Raw genomic sequence first — 23,468 nt, forward strand, 5'->3', positions numbered from 1 at the left:
TCGTGAAACTGGCTTCACGAGGAACAGTAGAGAGTCCTTGAGAAAAGAGTTCCTGGGGAAAAATAAAACAGCTGAAGACCTAGTAGCACTGGACAGATAGGACATTAAATAAACAACTTGAGGAGGAAAAACAACCAAATTTAGATTTCCATTTAAGGACTAGAAGAATCCAGGTCACTCGTGGAGTGCATTGTGGGTGAATGAAGGAGGGATCCAAGAGGGGAGAAAGAAGGCAGCAGCTTTAGGATCAGCCACACAAGTTAAGGGGTGTCACTTGCGACCAGTGATTCTACCTGAAGATGTTTCGATCAGGTACTGTTTCTTTTTTTTTTTTTTTTTAAGATTCTATTTATTTATTTGACAGAGAGAGAGAGAGGGAGAGCGAGCACATGCAGAGAGAGTGGGAGAGGGAGAAGCAGACTCCCCACTGAGCAGGGAGCCCGACAGGGGGCTCGATCCCAGGACCCTGGGATCATGACCTGACCTGAGCCAAAGGAAGACACTTAACTGACTGAGCCCCCCCAGGAGCCCCCAGGTGCTGGTTCTGAAGAGTCTTCCACCAGCGTGATCTTCATGTCCTGCCTGCCCTGGGTTTCTGGACTGTGTGGGTTGAGGTGAGTTGAGGGGGAAGGGAATGACAGCGCTACTTCATTGCACAACTCCTGGGGGCACCATCCGCACTGCATTTATGTAACGGAAGGAAGCTGTCCTCTCCTTTCTCCCCAGTAGCTTCCACAACAAGGAAACGATGTTTTCCCTGAACCACTTGGCAAGACCACCTTTTGATTTGAGTTCCATTACATACTTAAGAATCCTTCAACACCCAAAGCTCTAGTTCAAACTTTTTAATATTTTCCTTTTCTTCAACATATTGTTGACACAGGACACACTGAGTAGATAAAACTAAGTGATTTTACCTGCTCTCCTTAAAAAGACAAGCTCTTTTGCTCACTAGCTTCGCTTCTTTAAACATGCTTTTTTAAAGAGCGCAAATCCTCTAATCTAACTTGTAAAACATTTAATATTTTGGATATACGGCTTTAACGACCAGCCAAAAGTCAGGCTGGCTGGACAAAAGGGAGCTGCCGGAGTATTATTCATCCTTCACAAAGCCAAGAGGTGGCTGTTTTTCCTGGGTCAAGAGGTCAAGCTCCACAGCATTAATTTCGCTGAGTTTCTTTGTTATAAATAACAAACAAGGTCATTTATTTTCATTTTCTTGTTCCTAATTGCATGCATGTACTCCCGAGGATGAACTCCATAAACAGGTGGCTGGAATGCTGGGGAGAAAGCTTGAAACTGTTCCAGAAAAGAGGGCAAGTCCCACTCTGGCGAAACAGTTTGATGAGTTAGAGATTTCGTCACTGCAGGATACGCACCTGCACTATTACTCGAAGAGCAAACACTCATCTGTTTGGCACGCACAGATCTATGTAAATTAGGGGAGATTATTTTGCTGCTAGTCCTTGGCTGTTCTGTGATCAAATGCAATTGTTTCCCATTTCTTAAGAAACAGAATCTTTATTCGACTCAGTTCTTTTCTCGGTTATTTGGACAGTTTTATTTTTCGGTGGTTATTAATAATAACGTGCCATATAAATTAAGCCTAGAAACATGGGTGCCTATCAAAGAAAGGATGTCATCAGAGGCTCCAACTAGGAGAGATACATATGAGCAATGGTATACAGACCTGTCGTGGAAGGGTTTAATTAATATCTGCTTAATGATTTTCTTCCTTAATGCTCTTTTAGCTGCCCCTTGGTGAAGAATAAAAAATTAACTGACACCCCCCCCCCCCCATGGCTAAAAGAGTCCTGGCCCTCAGCTTTCATTGTTTGGCAGTTGTCTTTGTGGGCAACTCTGCAGGGCCCCTCCTGCTGGAAAACCTCTGAGCTTCCTGATTTTCACTCCTGTATAAACCTCCCCCTCCATCACTACCTTTGTCTCTTTGGGGAAAAAAAAAATCTTCTCACTTGAGCAAAATAAAAACTACCCTGTATTTGTTTCTGGAGTGTAATTATAAACTTCATTGTACATTCTTCCTGGCTTTGATGCTTATCTTGAAGGGTTCAGTGAAAATAAATTGTTTTTATGAAAGCAGAGAAACCATTTGATAAACACGCTGTCTCTGAAAATTGTTCCTGCAAAAGAGGTCATTCTTTCACTTTAAAAGAAATAGAATATATTTCAGAAAACAGGCAGGACAACAGTTTAGGATTTCTGTGAATACAGGATATATTTTTTTAAGGCAGGGTGTAAACACACTGAAAATTGCACACCTCCTGATTGTGTTGAGTGTATTGGTTTTTAAAGTAGTTTTATTGAAGAGCTACTTGGGTCACAAGCAAATACTGGCTGCATTTCATATTTCTGGGAATGAATTCTCAGCTCAGTACTTCTTTGCTACTAGGGGTTTTGGGGTTACTGTTCCATAATTACTATATATCTGTCAGAACCTATGGGCGTATCTATTCTTAGTAAAAGTAATAGTCAACTGGGAAAATGATTGGTTTTCTAGAGCGGTTCTTGTGCTCGGTATCACAGAGACCAATATGGCCAAAGTTGGTTGCAGTAATGTGAGAAGAAATCTCATGCACACAAGTATATATGTATATATACGTATATATATATATACGTATATATACATATATGTAAACATGTATGAAAAGGGAGCTTATTTTTTCCCAATTTGCTCACGTTTCTGTATTTTTTGACCTAAGTAAAAATATCAAAATAGTTCGTATTTCCAGACCTGAAAAGTTTGGATTCACGGAAAATTGAAGCTAACAATGATGAAGCTTGGGGATTTTTTTTCACACTATAATAATTCCTGTGTGGAACTCTCCTGGTGAGCAGTTTTGGAGTCTGCACTGGGGATTTGTACTGAGGGCCCGAGGTCGGAATGCTTCCTCTATACCATCTACTGTTGTGAGAGCCTTGGTAGGTCTTGATTTTATCTGCATGTGATTTAGACTACGAATGCAAAGTGGCGATTCTCTGACATGAAACTCTACATTTCATGGAGATGAGTTATACAGATACTAAGAATCCATGCTGGATAGAAACGCTATGCTTTATGACATGAAGCCAAATTCACACATAAAACCAAATATAAAATGTTTTACCAATATAATACATTAGCTGTTACTATGGGAATAGGATGAGAAGAAACTCCAGTAGCTCTGGCCTTGTTAATTTCCATTTGGAGCTGCTGTTAATTTGGCTACATTACATACTGCAAACAAGGATCATAATATTTGGATAGGACTTTTCATGACCAAAACTCAGGAAAATTAAACTGTATATAATGTTTAATAGTATCCTCATCTCATCTGGGCAAGCAATTCACAGAGAGGTTAAATCACTGTTCACAGATTCCCTAAAAGCCGGGGTCTCAGTAAGATCTTAGGGTATAAAATTTGGTGGGTTTAAGGCAATCCTCATGGGAACTTTCTTGCTTAATTTGGACACAGAGTAGAGAAATACAGTTTTTGAGTTCTGTCAAGATGTAAGATAGTTTTCCTATCATGGTTTCTCTGCTTTCATAAAAACTATTTATTTTCACTGAACCTCTTAAAGATAAGCTTGTGCATTCCCCCTCCCCTGCCCCCATTTTTTAGAGATTCTTGGATCATACGTACTGTTCAATTGGAAACATCAAGCTAATAAGACTGACCGTTTTGACTCAAGTCATCCAAAAACCTTGCAGGAATTTTCTTATGCCCAGAAGTTGTATTTTCTGTATAACTGATTCTTGTGCTGCCCCTCTAAATCAGTAACTGTTAGCACTGTTCAACATAAATTCAACGCATGTTTAAGATATGTTCTTGGAGAAGTTTCTTCAAACTCAAGGCTAACCTAGTACAAAGGAAACCTTTGTCTGTGGCATTTCAGAAACAAATGCTTACAGCCTGAAAAAGGTGACACCCTTAAGATGACAAATAGCATGGCAGTTACAATTGCATTAATATTTTAAAGGCATTATTCTCAAGTTTTTAATGGATGGGCTTCAAATCCACCAGAACCCTTAAAATTAGGTGGTATTCTGAATGCAATGGGCAGTTGCATCAGATCTGCTCTAAATGAAACAACATATAATTCTAGTTTTGTTGTAAGAGAGCTAAAGCAGCAGGGTGCAAAAGCCATCCCCCCCCTACCTCCCTCCCCCCCCCCCGCCCCGCACCTCAGGTAGTTTGTTCTTATCCGCATCAGAGGTCTTGGGTTCCTTCTTCTCCAATCTTCCCTTGACCAGGTTCCCTGGGAATGCATGTCCACCATTAAAATATCTCTTTGCCATCCCCCTCCTTCCCTTTCTCCCCCTCTCCCTTCTTGCCTTTCTTCTTCTCACTGTCCTTGCTTAAATGGATATTCATTCATTGCAAACCCCCTGAGTCCCAAGCACCGTCCAAGGTTCTTGGGATATTGCCGCGATCCAGCTTCGGCTCTTGAGCAGCCTATCCTGTGCCACCCCCGTGAACTTTCTTTTACAAATACCATGAAGGTGCCGAGCCTGGCATCCCTCCTACTACTTGTGAATTTGTTTATCAGATTGCTTCTCGCAATAGCACTGGTAGCTTGTCAGGCCGGGATCTCCCGGTGAGTGGATGGGACAGGGCATGCGTACATGTGTGCATATAGATATGTGTCTGAGAAGGAATGTGACAGGTCCAAACCATAGCGTCCCTTGAGGATTTCCACGCGTGTCATTTGGGGACCCTCTTTGTCATTCACAAGTGCCTAAAACAGTGTCTGGCACGGAGTAGGCAGGCAAGTAGCTGCTGAGGGCATGGAGACTGTGGGCAAAACCGTGAGGTCCGCAGCCTTCCCAAAGGACCTGTTTCTGTTCTAGTGATTTTTTTTTCATTCCAAATGCCTCAACACATATATCCTCAGGTCCCTCAGTTTCTCCCCCCCACCACTTTAATCAAGATCTACACTCGGAAATCACTTACCTTACCTCCTAAATCATCATCATAATAAAATAGTGACTGATGAATATTGTTCCCCTCCCTGAGGCATTTGCATCATAACGGGGAGGGGGGATTTTCAGAGGAAGGCTTTTTCAAAACAAGGGCCAAGAGGTGGTATTGGATGTGACCCCGCATTCCTAACTCCCCGGAGCCTCCTGGGAGAAGGTTCTCACTTGTTTCCAGTGTCTACAGCTCAGCGCTGCAGCAACACGTCAGCCCACATGCAATTCCCAGGCTCGCAGCTAGTGGGGTTTCCACTGTGAATATTTGAATTCTTGATCCTCAGGGTCTGATTACAACTTCAGGTTTAGTCTCTCCATAACTTTGATTATACTTTCCTTCATCCTGTGTAATCAAGCTCAGATTGCTCCAGATGCACACCAGAGCGAGCACAAGGTGGGCAAGGTTAAGTGTGCAATGAAAAACTCTGCTCCCCAGACTTTGGGGCTCCTTGTTAACAACTATCTGGGAAAAAAAAAATAATAATTTCTTTTTTGGTACCTCAGATCAGCAGGCTGCTCCTCTCCTGCGGCCAGATGCTGCCCTATACGCCATTGTTAAATACTAATAGTGAAACTTAAAAGATGTTCTCTTGCGAGACAACAGGTGGCCACTGCACCCTCCAGCTCTGATTGGTGGAAAGGCCACAGGCGCCCAGTGGCCCAGAGAAAGGGCCTCCACGTCTGCAGTTTCAAGAACCTGCTCAATGGGCTGTTGTCCTGATAATATCTCAGCTCGCTGCCAATTTGTGCAACCCGCTGGGCCATTAGGGAGCGCCGCTGGGTTGTCAACGTTAAATGGAGACCCGGGAGAGAGGACCTAAGCTTTTTCGGGAGGGGGGATTGGAGTCAACCTAGGGACAATATGAGCAGTTGTTCCTTCCCTGAATACACACCGATCTCTCAGGCAGTATCCAAACACACGTTTCGGCTAAGAGAAGTGCAAATACACAAACTTTCACCTAATTGACGTTTATTTTTCCTGCCTGGTTCCAGAAAGATAATATTGGGAGAAGGTACATACACAGGTGTCACCAAGCTGGAGAGCCTACTTTGGAGAAGGGAAGAAAGGAAAAGCAACCCATCTGATGCTTGTCTGAAAAAGTTCAGGCCCCGGGGCCAGCCAAGTGTGTTCAGGGGACGAAAGTGTTTGTTGAGTGTCCGCTAAAATATTTGAAAATTTCTCCCTTCCGGTTAAAGCAGCTTCTAGATAACCAAATTGGGGAGGGGGCAGAATCCCACCGCCTCTCCTTAACGTTCTCATCTAGCAATAAAGTCACTTCCCTTCGCCAAGGCTGAGGGCCAAATTAACCCAAAGCAATAAAGCGGGGGGGGGGGGGGGGGGGCCTGGAGGGAAGGAGGCGGAAGGCGGGGGGAGAGACAGAGACAGAGAAAGAGAGATGTAGCTTAAAGAAAGAGAAAGAAATAAAGAGGAGGTGGGTGAGTGCAGTTTGAGGAAGTTAATCACCCAGAACCTTTTAGGAAAATGGGGACATTTTCTCTCCGAGAGCAGTGAATGATCCGCCTAGATCCAGTTACTCAAATGCCTTTCGAATACAAACAAGAGCAAAGGAAATACGAAGAGAACCGACACGAGGCTTAACCCGGGAAGCTTCAAGTCTGCCTACCTGTGAAAGGTCAGGCCCCAACACCCCTTCTGGAAAATACCACAGGTGTACATGGGGTCCCGGCTCCCGGGAGGCCCTCATGCAGGTTAGCTGCTAGGTTAGGTGCCTTCAAGCAGGGGCCATTCGTGCGGGAAGGCGGAGTAGGGTAGACGGACCGGGCGACCGGCACCACGAGGGACGAATGGGGGCGAGGGGAGGAAAGCGATGGAACGAGGGGTGGCAAGGGAGCGGACGGCATGTGGACGCCGGTGCCAGGAGCTGGAGGCCAAGGGAAGGGGGGCTCGGAAAGGGGGGGTGGGAGGGCCACACCGGGCACCCGGCTGGCTGCCCGCCGGCCGAAGCGGCCGAGGGGAGGAAGGGAGCGAGGAGCGCTCCGAGGCATCGGGGACAAAGAGGACCGGAGAGGGAAGGGGGGCGAGGTGGGGAGAAGAGGGGCCCCGGGGAGGGGGAGGCCGCAGCGCGCGCGATGGGCACCGCCAGGGCTGCGCGAGGCGCGGGGTGAGCCGCGAGGGGCTGCGAGGGGCAGGGGCCGCGGCGGGGCGGGGCGGCGCGCCCGGGGGCGGTCCGGGCCGAGGAGCGCACCGGCGGGGCGGGCGGCGCGCCAGCTGCCCGCGGTGGGAGGGGCGGAGCGGCGGCGGCGCGGGGAGGGGACCGGCGGCGGAGGCAGGAGGGGGAGAAGGAGGGGAGGGGCCGGGCCCCTTGTCTCCGCGGCTCCTCTCCTCAGTCCGCCCGGGGAGGAGGAGGAGGAGCGGGGCCAGCCGCCGCCGCAGCCGTCCCAGCCTCGCCCCGCGCACCTGAACTCGCCGCGCCGCCCGGGCCCCCGCGCCGCGCCCCGCGCCCCGGGCGCCCGGCCCGCGCGCAGCGCTGCCTCGGTGCCCCGGCGGGGCGCGTCCCCCGGGCCGCCTCCCGCTCTCCCGCGGCTCGCGTGGCCGCGCCTTTGTGTGCGGCGGCCGCGGCTCCCGGGCTCTTCGGGCTCCGGTCGCGGCGCCCCTCTGGCCCCGAGCCCCGCGCGCCGCCCCCGGGCAACCCCGGCCGGGCGCCCCCGACGGTGGATCTAGCGGCTTCGAGGAGGCGGGCACCGGCCCCGGCGAGCCCTAGCCCCGGCCCCCGGCCCCGGGCCCGGCTCCGGCATGGATGTGAGGTTCTACCCCGCGGCGGCCGGGGACCCCGCCGGCCTGGACTTCGCGCAGTGTCTGGGGTACTACGGCTACAGCAAGGTGACCGGGCCGGGGCCGGGGGGCGGCGGGGCGGCGGGGCGGGGGCCACCTCCCCATCCCGGGCGCGCCCAGCGCTCCAGCTCCCCTCCCGCTGCACTTTTCTCTTCCCCGCTCCACTCCTTTTCCTTTTGCGCCTTCGTCTCTGTCCAACTCTCACTCTACTCTTTCTACCCCCTTCCCACACCCCCCTTTTTGTCCCTCTGCCGGCGCTCCACTTTCTCTCCCCCCCCACCCCCCCTCCAACCCCGCCGACTCTCCTTTGCTGCCCCAAAGAAGCGAAGGAGCAGCCAAAGGACTGAAAGAGGGGGCACGCTTGTGATTCTTTGTTGTTATTAGTAAATACGATCGCAGCGCCCCTGAGTTGGGGGGGGCATCGCAGGAGTCCCTGATCTCGTGGTCCGACGACCTCACCGCCCCCCCCCCCCCCAAGCCCCTCTTACCTTCCCCGCACACTCGAGAGCTGGACCCGGGGCCGCTCGGGGGGAGGAAAGGAACAAACTTTTGAGCGTGCCCTGGATTGGGCGGGGGCGGGGGGGGGGCGCGAAGTGTTGGGACCCCCGCAGGTGGCCTCTGTTGCCCCCTCGCTAGGGCGCCTTGGACCACGGAACGGAGGTGCCGGCCCCTCCCTGGTTAGCGCAAGTGGCTTCTCATCTTTCATTTTTTGGGGAGGGGTAAGTTTTGCATTTCGGGGAGATCAGGCTTGGAGACCTCCACACCACGCCCTGGGTCACCCCATCTCCTTCCCCTCTCCCCCACCACCCCGCGCCAACTTCCAGGACCGAGCGTTTCAGGTGGGCGACGGTGGGTCTCAGACGGGCAGCTGGCGCAGCTCGGACGGGCGAGTCGGGGCTGGAGTCGCAGCCCTTGGGCCAGGGCGGCGCGGACTCCCCTTCTTGGTCCTTCTGAAGCCCCCGGGGCCAAGCTTTGGAGGAAACATCACCCCGAGGGCGACGTTCAGAGAAAGAGCTGTGCTCTGGATGGCCTGTGCCTTTTGAATGTGGTTTTTCTTTCTCCTTCCCCCTGCTCCTCCCTCCTCCCCCCCCCTTTTCTTTCAAATCGTAGTTTGTTTATGATTGCTTGGATAACAGAGGAGGAAATAAGGAGCCGCTGAAAGAAAGGTGCTATACAAAACTAATGAATAAATAACAGGAAGAGGAGGAATTGTATCTAGAGTGAGGAACAGTTTGCTGTGCCCCGTGGCTGATGGAAGCTCGTGTTCCTTTCTATTTGTTTCTACTCGGTTCCCAACTCCCGTGCTGAAGTTTGTGAAAGACCTTTGGGGTCTCTCTGCCTAACCCCTGTGTCCCCGTCGCCCAGCCCCGCGCCTGGCACCGCGGGCCTCCCCACAAGTAAAGAACGAAGGGACATTATTCAGTGTGTTTTAACCCTTTGGGGGTGCTGGCGGTGGTGGGCGCGGGGTTGGGGGGGGGCGTTCATGCTCTCAAAATTCCGAGAGTGGTACATTAAGCATTGAAAGGGAAGCAAGAAAAGGCCTCTGGCAGTAGCCAGGGTTAAGGTTTTGGTTTCTGTCCTCTGATTTTGGATTTACTCAGGTTATTAAATGCTTTAAAAAGTCCCCCTTGTATGCTCAGTTAGGGACTTAGGCAGCCTAATTAAGTATGTCGTGTTGCTGAGAATCCACCTAATTGTTCCAGTGGGGTATTATTTATCTCCTTACAACTTAGCCTGTGTATGCAAGCCTTGGATAACTGGGCATGCTCTTATTTTTGGAAGCCATTACCTTGCTTAATGTAACTACTTCTTTCTCTGACTTAAGATCAGCAACACTCGAATGACACCAAAATAGAAACCTTTTGTACTAATCCAGTCACTGCAATGCGTGGCAAATCTCTCTGTTCACTGAGATCCCAAGGGTACTTCAAGGGACCAGAGGAAATTGTGGGTGTTTTGTGTGTGTCTCTTTTTATTTTTTTGAGAAAAGCTATTTTGAGCCCATTTAAACTCAGAACATTTACTTCAGGGGGGGTATAGAAAGCTCGACCTCCCCCATTATTTATTGAGATGCTTGTTCAACTTCGAGAGTGAGGATGCAAGTTGGTTTGTTGTCATATTTTCTTAACGCAGCTTTTTGCCCCCAAAAACCTGGTTTCTTAGTAATTCAGCAATCTGGTGGTCGCAAGTGCTGTGTGTATCCAATTTACGCAAGTTAGACTCAGCGCTTAATATTGGCAGAAATCAACACGTACTTCTTTTAAGGGATGTTTGCATTTAATTCCTTGCAGATAAAAATACAATAATCTTTAATTTGAGCCCCAATACTTTATCTTCCTACTCTTAATTTCAGCAGTGAAAAACCCAATTTTATTCCCAGTAATTTTTCTTTATAGGGAGAATGTAGTAGAAGAGGAAGTATTAACTTTATGGGTATAAAACAGCAAGTGCTAATTAAGGATTTATAGCATTTTGTTTCACAGCTAACTTGTGTGTCTGAAGTGGTCCTATTCAATACAGATTTATATTGAAAATGTAAAAAGTAGCTTACAAAGACATGCATTCATTTTATTCGGAAATACCTGTAATTATTAATCTCTTAAGACTTAACTCTCGGGGAGGTGTATTATCACTCTGGAGGGGAAATGATGGGTTTCAAAAAAGTATGTTTCTGCCCTTTCTTGTTTCAACGACCATCTGGGAAACTTTAGAAGAAATACAGAACCCTCTGCTCCAGGCTTAACAAGTGAAAAGTTAGCGCTTATCTTTAAATTTATTTACAAACCGTGAATAATAGGGTCTCATTCATTTCTCTCTTTAACAAACGACCAGAGTCCTTTGTATAAATTATATGTGTGTGTATTATCTTTACATTCTGTGAGTATATGGATCCTTTTTAAATGTCAGCGCTCAGAAAGTGTACTGTCTACGGAGAATGGATGAAAGAGTTTTGAGGGTTCAAAAGTCGTTGCAAGTAGGAGAATAACTTCAAATAAAATATAGCCAGGATCATTAAAATCAGTTAATAATTCATGAACCAGCCACTGATGTATAAACTACAGTCATCTCTGCTTTCTAAGGGCTAATTTCCATTTTAATTTCAAGTGGAGAATCTACTGTTTGAACATTTCTTTTTCTGATGTGGCTAACAAATTAAACTAACACCTATATTTAAAAAAAGGTGGTGGGGGGTGGGGGACTAGGCTTATGTTGCCCAAGGGCGTTAGTGATCCACTGTCTATATATCTGGAATTTTTCTTTCCCTGGGTCCTTTCACCAGTAAGAAGATAATATGCATCAGATCAATTAGCGTGTAGTTGTCAGAGGTCTGCCACCCCAAAATAAACTATTGTATTGAAGGTGGGTGTGAGCCAAGTGAAATCACACAGTGAGTTAATAATGAACTTGGACCAAACTCTAGTTACTAGCTTTTTCTGTGTATTCTTAGGTGTTTTTTTTTTTTTTTACCCCCCTCCCTCCAAAATCTGACTCTTGACTTCTTATCTTATGCAGAATAGCCTTTTGTTGGTTTTACTCCATCAGTCCCAAACCTTGCTTTCTAATTACTATATGTGTTATCGATCACTCTGCTTAATTAAGGTGTTCTGGTGTGAGTGCCACCTCCTTGGGCCGGCCTCTACCTTGGCCAGCCTGAAGAGTTAGAAGACCTGAAGAGTCGTTTGTCATTTGTCTATCTCATCGGAGACCATGGTTCAAATTGAGAACACACTGAGAGGGGGATTTGATGGAAACTCTTCTTAAGTTGATACCTTGCACTGTGATGACAACCAATGGTTTTGTTTCCAGGGCCTGGTGTATGGGGGGGTTGAATTTTGAGAGCAGATTGAGAGATTTCCATGTGAGGTCTTCAAACAAGATAGATATTGAAGCCATGCTGTGAAAGAGATAGAAGGTTTTTCTAAGGACCTTAGACAAGGGGTCATAAACTCAATGCCTCTAGGGACAGCCAGTTAACCTACATGAAGATAGGGTTTGTGGTCAGATGGAGAACATGCCCCGTTTAAAGGGGTAGCCTTGTTCAGCATCCGTAGATTGTTGCCATGCCAACGTTTGGGCCCAGTATCCACATCTTGCAGTTATTTTTCCAAGAGAATGATAATCTGAGTTTTTATGTGAAATACCCTGAATTTTAAATGTTGGCAGCAAATTAACACATTATTGAAATCCTTATGTGGGACCCTTAAAACATGCTCGCGTACTGCTTCTTTGCAGGTTTTTTTTTTTTTTAATCTTAGATAAACTCAGATGCAGCTGAGGTTTGAAAATCATTTTTTAGTAAGTCATTTATGGTTTATGTTCAACTCTGTGGACAGTTCCACTCTCACGTCCAACTGCGTGGACAATTCAGTTGAGTGAGTACAGGAAGTAGAATCTGACCACTTCCAACATAGTTCCGATTGGATAATTTGAATTCTGTCATTCATTAATTTTGGTCTCGAGTCAGTGGAATAGTTCTAGATCAGGGGTTGGCAAACTGTGGCCCACGGGTCACATGTGGCCCACGGGTCACATCTGGCCCACTGCCTACTCCTGCTTGGTTTGTGAGTTAAGAATGGTTTTTATGTTTTTAAATGGCAGAAAAACGAGAGAAAGACTATTCATCACTGTGAAAATTACATGATATTCACATTTGTGTCCATAAATAAAGTTTTATTAGAACGCGGCCCCACTCCTTTGTTTATGTGTCATCTGTGACTGCTTGCATGCTACAGTGTCAGAGTTGAGTGGTCGTGACAGAGATTGTGTGGCTTGCGAAGCCTGAAACATTTAGTATTTGTCCCTTTACAGAAAGTTTGCTGACCTCTGTTCTAGATAATCAGAGCACTTGATGGTCCCAGGATCTTCCTTTGTTCCAAGACTTGGCAGTAGAAAGAAAGTCTATTTAACAAGATGGCGTAACTGGGGAGATGAATATTTCAGAGACTGTTTTCAAGAATGTCTCTAAAACGGTGGGGGTTTAGCCCTGGCTATACTCTAGCTATGGTGAGTTGGGGGGAAGCTCGTGAAAGATACGCAGGCTCACAGCCTTACCCCAGTGCAGTTTAGTTAGAGCCTTTGGGGAAATGTTTTTGAAGCTCCCTCGGTGATTCCAACATGCAGCCATGGTTGAAAACTTTGTTTTAGGCTGGGGATCCTCCTTTGGAGTAAGCAACCTCGAGGGGCAGTAGAACTGGGTAAAGAAGTTGGGGATTGCTATAAAGTAGACAAGACTTACAACAGAGTGATTATTGGTTCCAGGTTGGCACTCAGGGCCTTTTCTGGACCTCGGCAGGTCCTAAGCACTGAGGATCTGGCTCTCCTCCACATCATATCAGACGTTAAAATGCTGTATCCACATTCTGCATTTACTGTGCTATGACATATTAATATACCCTATCCGAGTTGATGCTGATTAGTTGACTTATGTTCTCATGTTGTAGACATCTGTTAGTTGCACTTCATCGTGTGTGTGTGTGTGTGTGTGTGTGTGTGTGTGTGTGTGGTGTGGGCAATTAATTGTTTTTCCTCACATTTTAAGCATGTTTGTAGGCCCTTGGGAAGCCTGTGCTTCTAGATGTCCAGTCTTCACCGACTGATGGATAAAATAGTCCTGCTGACACTAACTAAAGGTCCATGAACTTACCGTTTCGCCACCCCAAACAGGGGAGTGTTGATGAATACCCTGTACCGAGTAGCAACTGATAAGCTGTGGTAAGCCACAGAGAATTTGTCGTAGTCGTTTTAGATCAAGTCAATGAATGTAGATGGCCACAACATTCAAAGTACGTGTACACATTTTAAGAACTCGCTATTTTGGGCCACAAACTGTCAGGGGGATGCTGAGTCTACCTGAGGACTTGTTTTATCTAACTTGGACCAGTAGTTTAAAAAGTTCAGTTAGTTGTCTGTGTCTAAAATCTTTGCATGTAAATCTGTATTTTCAGCTTTTTCTCCTTCCTTCCTTCCTTCCTTCCTTCCTTCCTTCCTTCCTTCCTTCCTTCCTTCCTCCCTCCCTCCCTCCCTCCCTCCCTCCCTCCCTCTCTCCCTCCCTCCGTCCCTCCCTCCCTCCTTTCCTTCCTTCTTAAGACATAATCATAAATTTGGCAATCCTGGATGGCATTGTGTTCCTCTCCACTCTGACTTTCTCATACTCAGCCCTCGGTGTCCCTCTCCAGTCCCCGGAGTCTTTGAGTTTGAAAACTTTAAGAAGAGATGAAGTTAAACAAGCAACAAATGTGATGCTCAAACCTAGTGAAGTGGGGTTACCGTCACTGGAGACATACAGACCCCAGTATTCCTTAGGGTATGTAGGGTGGTAGGTGAATGGAAAAAAAAGGTAATTTGTGATCATATTACAGAGGAGTGTTTCTCGAACCTCAGCGGGCACAAAAATCACCTTGAGAGCTTTTTAAGAGCACAGACTGTTGGACCTTACTCCTAGAGATTCTGAATCCTGGGGTCTAAGCTAGGGCTCCCACGTGATGCTGATGCTCCCACGTGCACTGTGAGTAGCATGGCCCAGAGGACCTTCCAGTGGTAAGGTAAAGAGTTTGTTCCTTGTAAGAGTTTGTCAGAATGCTTTGGGCCGTGGGTAACAGAACACCCAGCAAACAGTGGTGTAAAGCATAAGGACATTTGTTTACTAACAAAGAAGTCTTTAGGGAGGCAGTCTCAGGCTATTTTGGGTGAAGGCAACCATGTCTTCAAGGACCCTCTTTTCTTCTTATTCTGCTGTTCTTGAAGTTTCAGCAGTCTCCTCACGGTTACAGGTTGGCTGCTGTAGCTCCAGACATCACATCCTCACATGATAGCATAGAAAACGGGAAGCAAGGTAGTGGTGGGGGTGGAAGTGATAGCAAAAGTTCTTCTGTATATCTCTTAATAAGAAGGAATAGCTTTCCTGGGAACAGTTCCATTGGACTTTTTCATTTATTGATCAGAAATGGATCCCATGCCCACCCTAGGCCAGTCATTGACAAAGAAGAAGGAGATTGCTGTGATCAATTTAGACCAATCCCATGTCATCCCCTGGGGGCCAGGCACATCGTCACATGAGCATCAATGATCTTAATGGTCTATTAGCAAGGAAGAAGGCCTTTGGAAAGACAACCGGCTCTACCACCGAGCACAGTTGAAGACTTTGGAGTGGACCAGTGGTGTGGTTGGAGTTGTACATTGTGAGGATGGATCTGACCTCTTGACTAGATTAGTGTAGAGCCTGACAAGAGGTGGGGGGACCAGGGAGGATGCCACCACCCAGTGGAGATAAAGGTGTGAGAGGATTCGAACTAAGGATATGTGAACATGGATGGGAAGGAGGGGAGGGCACTGAATAGAGCCTCTGTTACTTAGAAGGGAGACAGAGGAGGCAGGGGTGACTCAGAGTGTTTGAACTGGGGCCCTGAACAAATGGTAGGACCCGGAGCAGAAGCAGAGAGGTCAGAGAAGAAGATGGTTTTGAAGGAACGCTAAAGCTCATACTGGATATTTTGATGCAATAGTCCCACAGAGACCTCATGTAGACACTTGCACTAAGGCACTAGAGAACACTCAGGGCTGAGGAACCACGTGGGAGTCCCGTATGCAGGAGAGTGATGGAAATGCAAGTGACTGCCCCCCAAGTTTGCAGACTCACCTCCCCAGTTGGTGAGGCAGTGTTTCAGGAAATAATGTGTGGGACTCAGAAAACTTGGAAATCCTGCTGTACCATTACAACAACAGTATAAAAGGAGTATGTGTGTGTGTGTGCATGATGGTATATCCTTTTTATCTCAGTATTTGTTTGGGAAGAAACATTTTTAAATTGTTATTAAGGGGGAATGATGTAAAATTTATAATAACATAATTTAAAACCGTATCAGCCATTTATGAATTAAAACGTTTCATGTCTTTTCTTTATGTAAGACGTTCCATTTCAAGTTGGATTTTATGACATTAGTGAAGTCATGAGTATCTTGGAGAATCTGTTTTGAGTGTGCTTAATGAGGAAGGACAGGATTTTTGCTAAGTATGCTTATAAATAAAATATATTTGGAAGGTGGATTGAGCTCTTAAAAAAAAAAACAAACCCTGTTTAAAATAAAGTAGACTCTGAAAAACAAACTGAGGGTTCTAGAGGGGAGGGGGGTGGGAGGATGGGTTAGCCTGGTGATGGGTATTGAGGAGGGCACGTTCTGCATGGAGCACTGGGTGTTATGCACAAACAATGAATCATGGAACACTACATCTAAAACTAATGATGTAATGTATGGGGATTAACATAACAATAAAAAAATGAAAAAAAATCAAGATTCTCAGTAAAAGAGAAGGGAGATACAATATAAAATTTAAAAATAAAGAAAAAAATTCTAAAAAAAAAATAAAATAAAGTAGAGGCTTTTATTCAAGGTCTGCACGAGCCTCTGATAGGTTTTATCTTCACCCCTTGTAGTAGATTATTTTATTGTCTTTGTTTCCTGGGTTTGTATCCTTAATCCCTTCCTCAGGGAAGCCATGTTCTCTCAAATATGTTCTAGGCTTGTGTGAAGCACATCAGACATTGGGAAATGGCCCTTCTCTTATGACCAACATTCTGTCTTTATTTTTTTTTTTTTTTAAAGATTTTATTTATTTATTTGACAGAGAGAGACAGCCAGAGAGAGAACACAAGCAGGATAAGGGGGAGAGAAGCAGGCTTCCCGCTGAGCAGGGAGCCCGATGCGGGGCTCGATCCCAGGACCCTGGGATCATGACCTGAGCCGAAGGCAGACACTTAACGACTGAGCCACCCAGGCGCCCCAACATTCTGTCTTTAATCTTAACTTGATTTTACTTCATTTATAAAAGAATAATTTGAATGTCTTGATAATCCATAAGTTAAACAAACTGGCCAATACCAAGAAGTATTTGGATTGTGCTCTAAATACATATTTGAATGATATGGATTCCTCTTTTGGAGGAGGTACTTTTAAGCTAGGCCTTTCTATTCTAAATGTTGCAAGTTGAATGTGGTCATTTCTACATTGACTCAATTGTTTATGTAGAAGAACTATATTAAATATGGTGAGGGAGGTGAGTTTTTTTAAAACTACCCCAGCGGCGGTACCATATTGTGAAAATTTGTAGCAATTTCCCCTCCAATTTGTAATGAGCAAGAGATTTGATGTACTAAAGAATAATAAAAGTTTTTACACTTTTCTTTTAAAATCTTCTTGGTATAGGAGGTAGAAGTCTCAAATGCTGACTGACTAGAAAGCTTTTATGAAATATGTATGATTGGTTGGAAGTTGATTTTCTGGAAAAAAGATGAGTTAAACTTTACTAGAAACATTGGACACTCCAGCATCCTCAGTAGATCTTTTTTTCTTTTTTTTTTTTTTTTAAGATTTTATTTATTTATTAGAGAGAGAGAGAGCACAAGCAGGGGAATCGGGAGAGGGAGAAGGAGGCGGAGAAGGAGGCCTCTGGGACCATGACCTGAGCCAAAATCAGATGCTTAACCGACTGAGCCACCTGGGCATCCTTCAGTAGATCTGTCTTGCTTAAAGACACAGTAGATGTGTCTTTAATGAGAAACTCAACCCTTATTATTTGGCTTTTATATAAATTCTGATAAAAATGTTTAATGGAGAGGTAGTTAAAACTGTTGTATTAGTGAAAATTCTTTTGATTGCAAATGGGAAAAAGTCCTTAAACTTTTAATTTAATAGAAAAGGGATAGTGGGTTTTGTCTCCGGCATGGCTGGACCCAGGGTTTCCAGGGATGTTATCAACACTTGCTTCTGTTAGCTCTGCTTTCATCAGCTTGGCTTCCCTGTCAGGCTCCACTCAGGTGGGGGGAGGGTGTCCAGCAGTATCTCCAAGACCTGTCCCCACAGCTCCGCCTCCCCAGGAGGGCCAGCTTCTCATTGCTACTTGTTCGAGGAACTTCTCTGGATTGAGGCTTATTGGACAGACTTGGGTCCCCTGCTCAGGCCCAAAGTCGTATACTCATCTCAGGAGCAGGGGCAGGTGCTGCTATCCCCATGGAAACCACGTGGGCTGAGAGTCTGGAACAGGGCTTCTCCAGAGGGAGAGCAAAGTGCCGGCCTCATCTGGAGGGGAAGTGAAGGTGGGTAGGAGAAAAAGTCCATTTAAATGTTAAATGACATGAAGCCTGCCAAGTTTGAAGATTTCTGAGGACTTGAGTTGTCCGTGCTTATTATTATTCTTTGTGGAAACCAGAAATAGCCTGTGCTTATTGAGTAAGATACAATGATTGTCATTTTTAAAGTACTTATTGGGAACGTACTTCATGTTGGGGGCTGACATGAGATGTGGTCCGCCTTAAGAAACCTCTAGTTTGGTAGGGGAGCAGGTGTACACACATGAGCATTCATGAAATACGTGTGTGTGTGTGTGTGTTTGTGTGTGTGTGTGTGAGAGAGAGAGAGAATATATGTGAGCCTAAGGGAGATACTCTAGTAGGTAAAAGAACTCCAGGAACAGATCAGACAAGAGAAGTGGTTTCTGAGGGGTGGTGTGCCAGGTTTGGAATGGACAAGTAGGAAAAATGGGATGTTAGAGAAGAGAGGGAATTCCACGCAGGGCTTCTGCATGAACGTGACAAGCTAGCAAAGGTCCCACTGGAGGCCTGTGTAGGATGGTCCCATGGGACAATGTATGGAGATAAGTTTGCATCTGTGTAGAAGTTTCCTTTGGTGGGAGATGCGGGTGTGGAGGCGCTAGCACGCCTGGTGAAAGATGTGAGGTTTCACCCAACAGATACTAGTGAAGGATGTGTGCCTGTATGTGCGTGTGGGTGCGTCTGCTTGTGTGTATATGTATGTGTTTCCATAGGTGTGTGTGCATACGTAGAAGATGACCATTTGAACAGAGTGGGGGAGGAAAATGAGAGGATATTTTTTAGACTGTACCTGAGAATGTTTGAAGGAGAGATTAAAGATGCACAAAGAGAGAGAGTGATGTAATGATGGATGGACGGTCAGTTGATGTTGGAATGAAGGCTGTAGATAGAGGGGGATTTGCCTTGAAAGTTGGGTGACCCTTTCTCTGAGATAATTGGACAGAAAGAGAAGATGGTTGAAGATCCAGATACACATTTTAGTGGGAAAGACGGTGGGGAAGGGAGAGAGACAGAGACAGAATGAGAGGGAAGAAGGGAGGAAGAGGAGAACATGAGGAGAAATGGGTGGGGGAGTTGACTGACAAACCCAGGATCCATCCCCTGCCTATTTCTGCCTCGTTTCTGGCCCTTACTCCCTCCACCTTGGCTTTGTGTGTCTTACCACACCAGTGTGGCCTGACCACTTAAAAATATCTGCATATCTAAAATCTCTCTCCACTGCCCCCCCACCAACCTCCAGTCACTGTCTCATTACTTCATTCATAGCGTGTATCCCTGTTTGAACTTTTTGTTTGCTCATTCATTCATGTATTCCCTGTTTACCTCTTTCCACCAGCAGGCAAAACTCTGTGAAGGTAGGGATATTTGCTGACCACTGTATGCCTAGCATCTAGAACAGTGCTTAGCACGGGAAGGAAAATGTGAAAAGGAGCGAACTAGAGATGAGTAAGAATACTGTTGAGTAGATCTGGTGGTAATTTAATCTTTGAATAAACACATGTTGGACCTACTATATGCCAGATACTTGGAGAAAGCGGGAGTGCAATGATGAGGAGTCACTTGTCCTGTTCTTGAGGAGCTGGTCTGTGGTTGTAAGGATGATCCCTCTTGGATGGTTTTAAGTTTAAATTTTATTTTAAATTTCCCCTTTTGCTATTTCATGTGCTGTTGGCAGAGAACAGAGCGATGGGTGGTGAGGACAAGGTGGTGCATCTTGCTTAGGCAGGAATGAGAGAACAGGGGTTGAGAAAAGAGGAATTTGAAATGACTGTTCTCAACCCCAAGGATTCAGGCTGGCCAAGGAAGGTCAAATGGTCAAGGACAGAGAGACTTTGATAAAAGGCAAAGAAGAGTGTGTTAGTTAAGCTTGGCTGGCAGAAAAAAAATAACTTGAGTAGCAATGGTATAAATGAGGTAGACATTCATCTCTCTTTTCTCGAATGATCTCCAGAGGTAAGTAGTCCAGAGGTCTTGTGGCTTCGTAGATAACTGGGAGCCAAGCTACCTGACTTTCATATGACCCTTGACCCTTCAGCGTAGAGCTCCATCATCATCCGTGATCCAACCAGGAGGAAGGTGGTCAAGGGAAAGGGGAGGTTTCCAGGAGCTGCCATGTGACACTTGCTTATTTCTCACTGGCCAGAACTGAGACGCATGACCACACCTCTGCCTTTAAGGTATCCAGGAAATGTGGTCTGTACTGTGGCTGGCCATGTGCCCAGCTATATACGCCATTGCTGTGGAAGAAGGGGTGAGTGGACAGGCAGGACAGACCAAATAGGTACTTTAGCCGGTGCATGGATGTGAATGAATGATGGGTGAGGTCCAAGAAACCCTTGTTGGGTATCTTCATGTTTGAGGTTTTTGTGTACCAAGTGTAGCAATATTTTGGTAAACCTTATTCAGTATTTTCGTTTTCATTTGCTCTTTGGAGGGTCCCCTTTTGGCGATGCACTGTGACAAGATAGCTTTTCAGTCCTTTCCTCATTTGGGGGGTTTTATTTGGGACATGCTTAAAATACCCAGTGATTTATGTTCTTTGCAGGAACTGCAAATCCTTATGTCCTGATTTTAATTGATTACCTGTATTTCAGGCCCACATTTCTCTTCTTTTTAAAAATACCTCTTGAATTTTTGTACTGCCATTTCTCCAGTCCTGACTGTTGGTAACAAAATTTTGAGTACATGTCAATCTTCAGGCAATGTTTTTTAAACTAGACTTTTTTTTTTTTTTAATTGATGCTTTTCCTTTTTGATCAAACCCAGCTTACCTCTGACTCCACTGGAACTTCATCCCTAGAAATCTGTGGTTCTTTATGCTCTTGTATGCTCTTTCCTCCTCTGTTCCTCTGCTGGCCGATTTTGTTAACCCTTGACCGTTGGGCAACCTTGGCTACAAAGACATGTCCACTGTCCTCAGTCCCACCCACCGCCTCAGTCCCCTCTCCTTTGGCTGTGTATGTTGTATCAGCCTCCAGGAAGTGGCATTTCTCAACCTGAGGGTGCCTGAACTCGGTGTCCATTGTCCTTACTAAGGATGAATACTTGGGCCTTTGCTGTGTCATCCTTTTGTTCATCTGTTGATTCTCTTGGCCATTCTCCACAATGGCTAGTCCAAGACTTTTCCCGTTGTAGTCTAGCCAGCCCTACTTTCTTTCTTAGATGGGAGCTCTGATCTTTCACTTTATGGGGAACGTTGATAATTTGATGTCCCTACTTGTCTGGGAAGCAGGTGTCTCATTTTTCCAGACCCAGGGGAGAGCAGTTCTACTATTTGGGGTAAATCCTTCCAATGGTGCTAATCCCTTTCTGACTGTTGCATATTCTTGGTTTTACACACAGCTCCCATCTTTCCTGTTTTGCTCCTTTGTACTTTCCACCCGTGCCCAAGTGTCTTCAGACCCCCACAAGGATTTTCCAATCTTCAGTTTGTTGAGTGTCGCCTCCCTTGTGATGACTTTTCTCGCTCCTCATTCCATCCACATTCTGTTACGCTTCATATTTTTTGTTTAACTCTGGGTTTTCCCTTAGATACATGTGAAATGAAGACCACCACAAATGGAAAGCCCTATCACTTTCCTTACACAGAAGAAAATCCTGAAAATAAGCACAAGGGGAGTAAACACCATTATCAAAAGCTTACTGGAGACCTTGCTTGCCTAAGGCTTTGCCCTCTGTTTGTTGAAAAGGGAGATTTGCAAGTGTGAGGAAGGTGTTGAAGACCCGTTAGCACCAAACTGAGACTTTGTCTTTGATTTTATCTGGGGGGGGGGGGGGCGCGGCAGGCTGTGGGGAGCTTGAAAGGGAATTCAAAACAGAATGACTTTCTCAAGATGTAATTAAAGGCTCTCTTGGTTTGTTGTCTCTACCTCCCAGAGCTGTGCTTCTCCTACTCATGCAAGTCAACTGGGCTCTGGATAAAATGCAGATCAGCAGGTCTGGGGTGAGCCTGAGAATTGGCATTGCTCACACGTTCCCAGGGGATGCAGCTGCTGTTGGCTGCTGGCCACTCTTGGAGTTGTAGAGTCCAAGAGAAAGGACCATGCACATCCACACATTTGCCTGACTCCGTGGGCCCCTGTTCTAACACCTCTCTGAACAGTTCCTCAAACCAGAAATATTTACCTAGGGTTCCATGTCTTTCCCACCCAGGCCCTCCCTAACACCCTGCAGGCTACTTCTATTCTATTACCGAAACTATCTTTTCGCTCTTCCCCAGGGCGCTCCACCTTGCCAGATCTGACTGTTTTCATTCATGCAAGAATATGGAGTGCCTGCTTAGGCCAGATACTGCCCTAAGCCCTGCAGTTACACTTTTCTGATCATCCCTTGAACTCTGCTCTTTCCACCCTATCCCTCTGTCTCCCCTAACTTCCCATGTCCCTGGTTCTCTACTGTTGTATATTCGGATGTTTCTGATTGCTTTTGCTCTGTCATCTTGTCCGCTCTCCCCCCTCTTCCCAAGCATTGGGGGATATCCTCCCAAAGCTTGGGTTCTTACTCTTTTGCCTCTGTATTCTTTTCACTTTGTATGTGCATCTTGTTTTCTGCCTTTAGCTGTTCCCTCTCTGGTACCATTTGTATCAGTTATCTATTGCTGTGTAACAAATTTAAACTTTGAAGCTTCAAACAAACCAACCAACCCACAAACCTATCTCCCTCATGATTCTGCCAGTCCGCCATGTAGGCTGGGTTCCCTGCAGCGTTGGCGGTCACCTGCAGGTTTGACTTTGCTTCTGGAGGTTGGCTAGCTCCAGCTGGGGCCTCTCAGTTCTCACTGCACGGAGTCCCTCTTGTCCAGCACGCTGAAGTGTACCCAAGAGCCGTCCTGGGGGCAGCGATCTGAGGAGTATGCTGGAGCCCTTGAGCCCAGGTGTAGACACATCACACTGTTGCTTCTACCACATTCTCCTGTCCTGAGCAAGTCCCTAGGCCAGCCCAGATTCAAGGGGAAAGGAAATAGATTCCATTTCTCCTGGAGAGGAGCTTCAACAATCACATTGCAAAGGGGCATAGATACAGGAAGGTGGGAAGAATTGGGGCTCTTTTTTTTTTTGTGGCTGACCCCAAGGCCTCAGATCCCCACCCACTACCCTGATCTGCGGCTCTCCCCTCCTAGGTGGCAGGCAGCTCTCTACAGGATGCGGCCCCTTCATGGCGGGCTGTCGGTTCAAGCCCCAACATCAGCCACATGGCAACCTGCTTCCCTTTTCCTTCCAAAGTTCCTCTTCAGGTTCTCGCCATTTCTCTCAGCGCCCCCATTGTTCTCAGGTACACAAAACAAATTTTGATTACTTGTCCCCTTTCACTCCCTTCATGCAATGAGTCTTCACATGGGCTTTGCTTTTCCTTTTAATGATCTCTTTTGTGTCTGTGTTTCCACGGATCCTAGCTTGGGCCTCTGCTAGAGCCACAGGGTCCTCACTGACTCTCTATACTCTGGATTTCTCTCATCTCCAGTTGAATCTATGCCCCACTTCTGTCATTCTCCTTGTGAAAACACTTCCGGTCGCTTGTCTTTGTGCAGAGCCGTGCTTTCTCAGACTTGCCACCTTCATTTAGGCCACACCTACCTACCATGGGTATTACTATTTATT

General features: G+C 46.3%; 1 protein-coding gene across 4 annotated transcripts in view; it reads left to right on the forward strand.

Moving 5' to 3' along the window:
* Positions 1 to 246: 246 nt before the first annotated feature.
* TOX3 (TOX high mobility group box family member 3) overlaps positions 247 to 23,468 on the forward strand; it is a 111,898-nt gene continuing 88,676 nt past the window's right edge. For 2 of the 4 annotated variants that reach the window (XM_036120446.2, XM_036120445.2), the window contains exon 1: positions 7,645 to 7,814. In XM_036120446.2, coding sequence (XP_035976339.1) covers positions 7,728 to 7,814 — 87 coding nt within the window. In that variant the 5' untranslated portion in view covers positions 7,645 to 7,727. Of the gene's footprint in view, positions 313 to 6,365; positions 6,607 to 7,644; positions 7,815 to 23,468 lie in introns of those variants that run through there. The other 2 variants (XM_078062383.1, XM_036120448.2) reach the window with 2 other exon arrangements.

The sequence above is a fragment of the Halichoerus grypus genome, chromosome 15, assembly GCF_964656455.1.
Source record: "Halichoerus grypus chromosome 15, mHalGry1.hap1.1, whole genome shotgun sequence".
NCBI lineage: Eukaryota > Metazoa > Chordata > Mammalia > Carnivora > Phocidae > Halichoerus > Halichoerus grypus.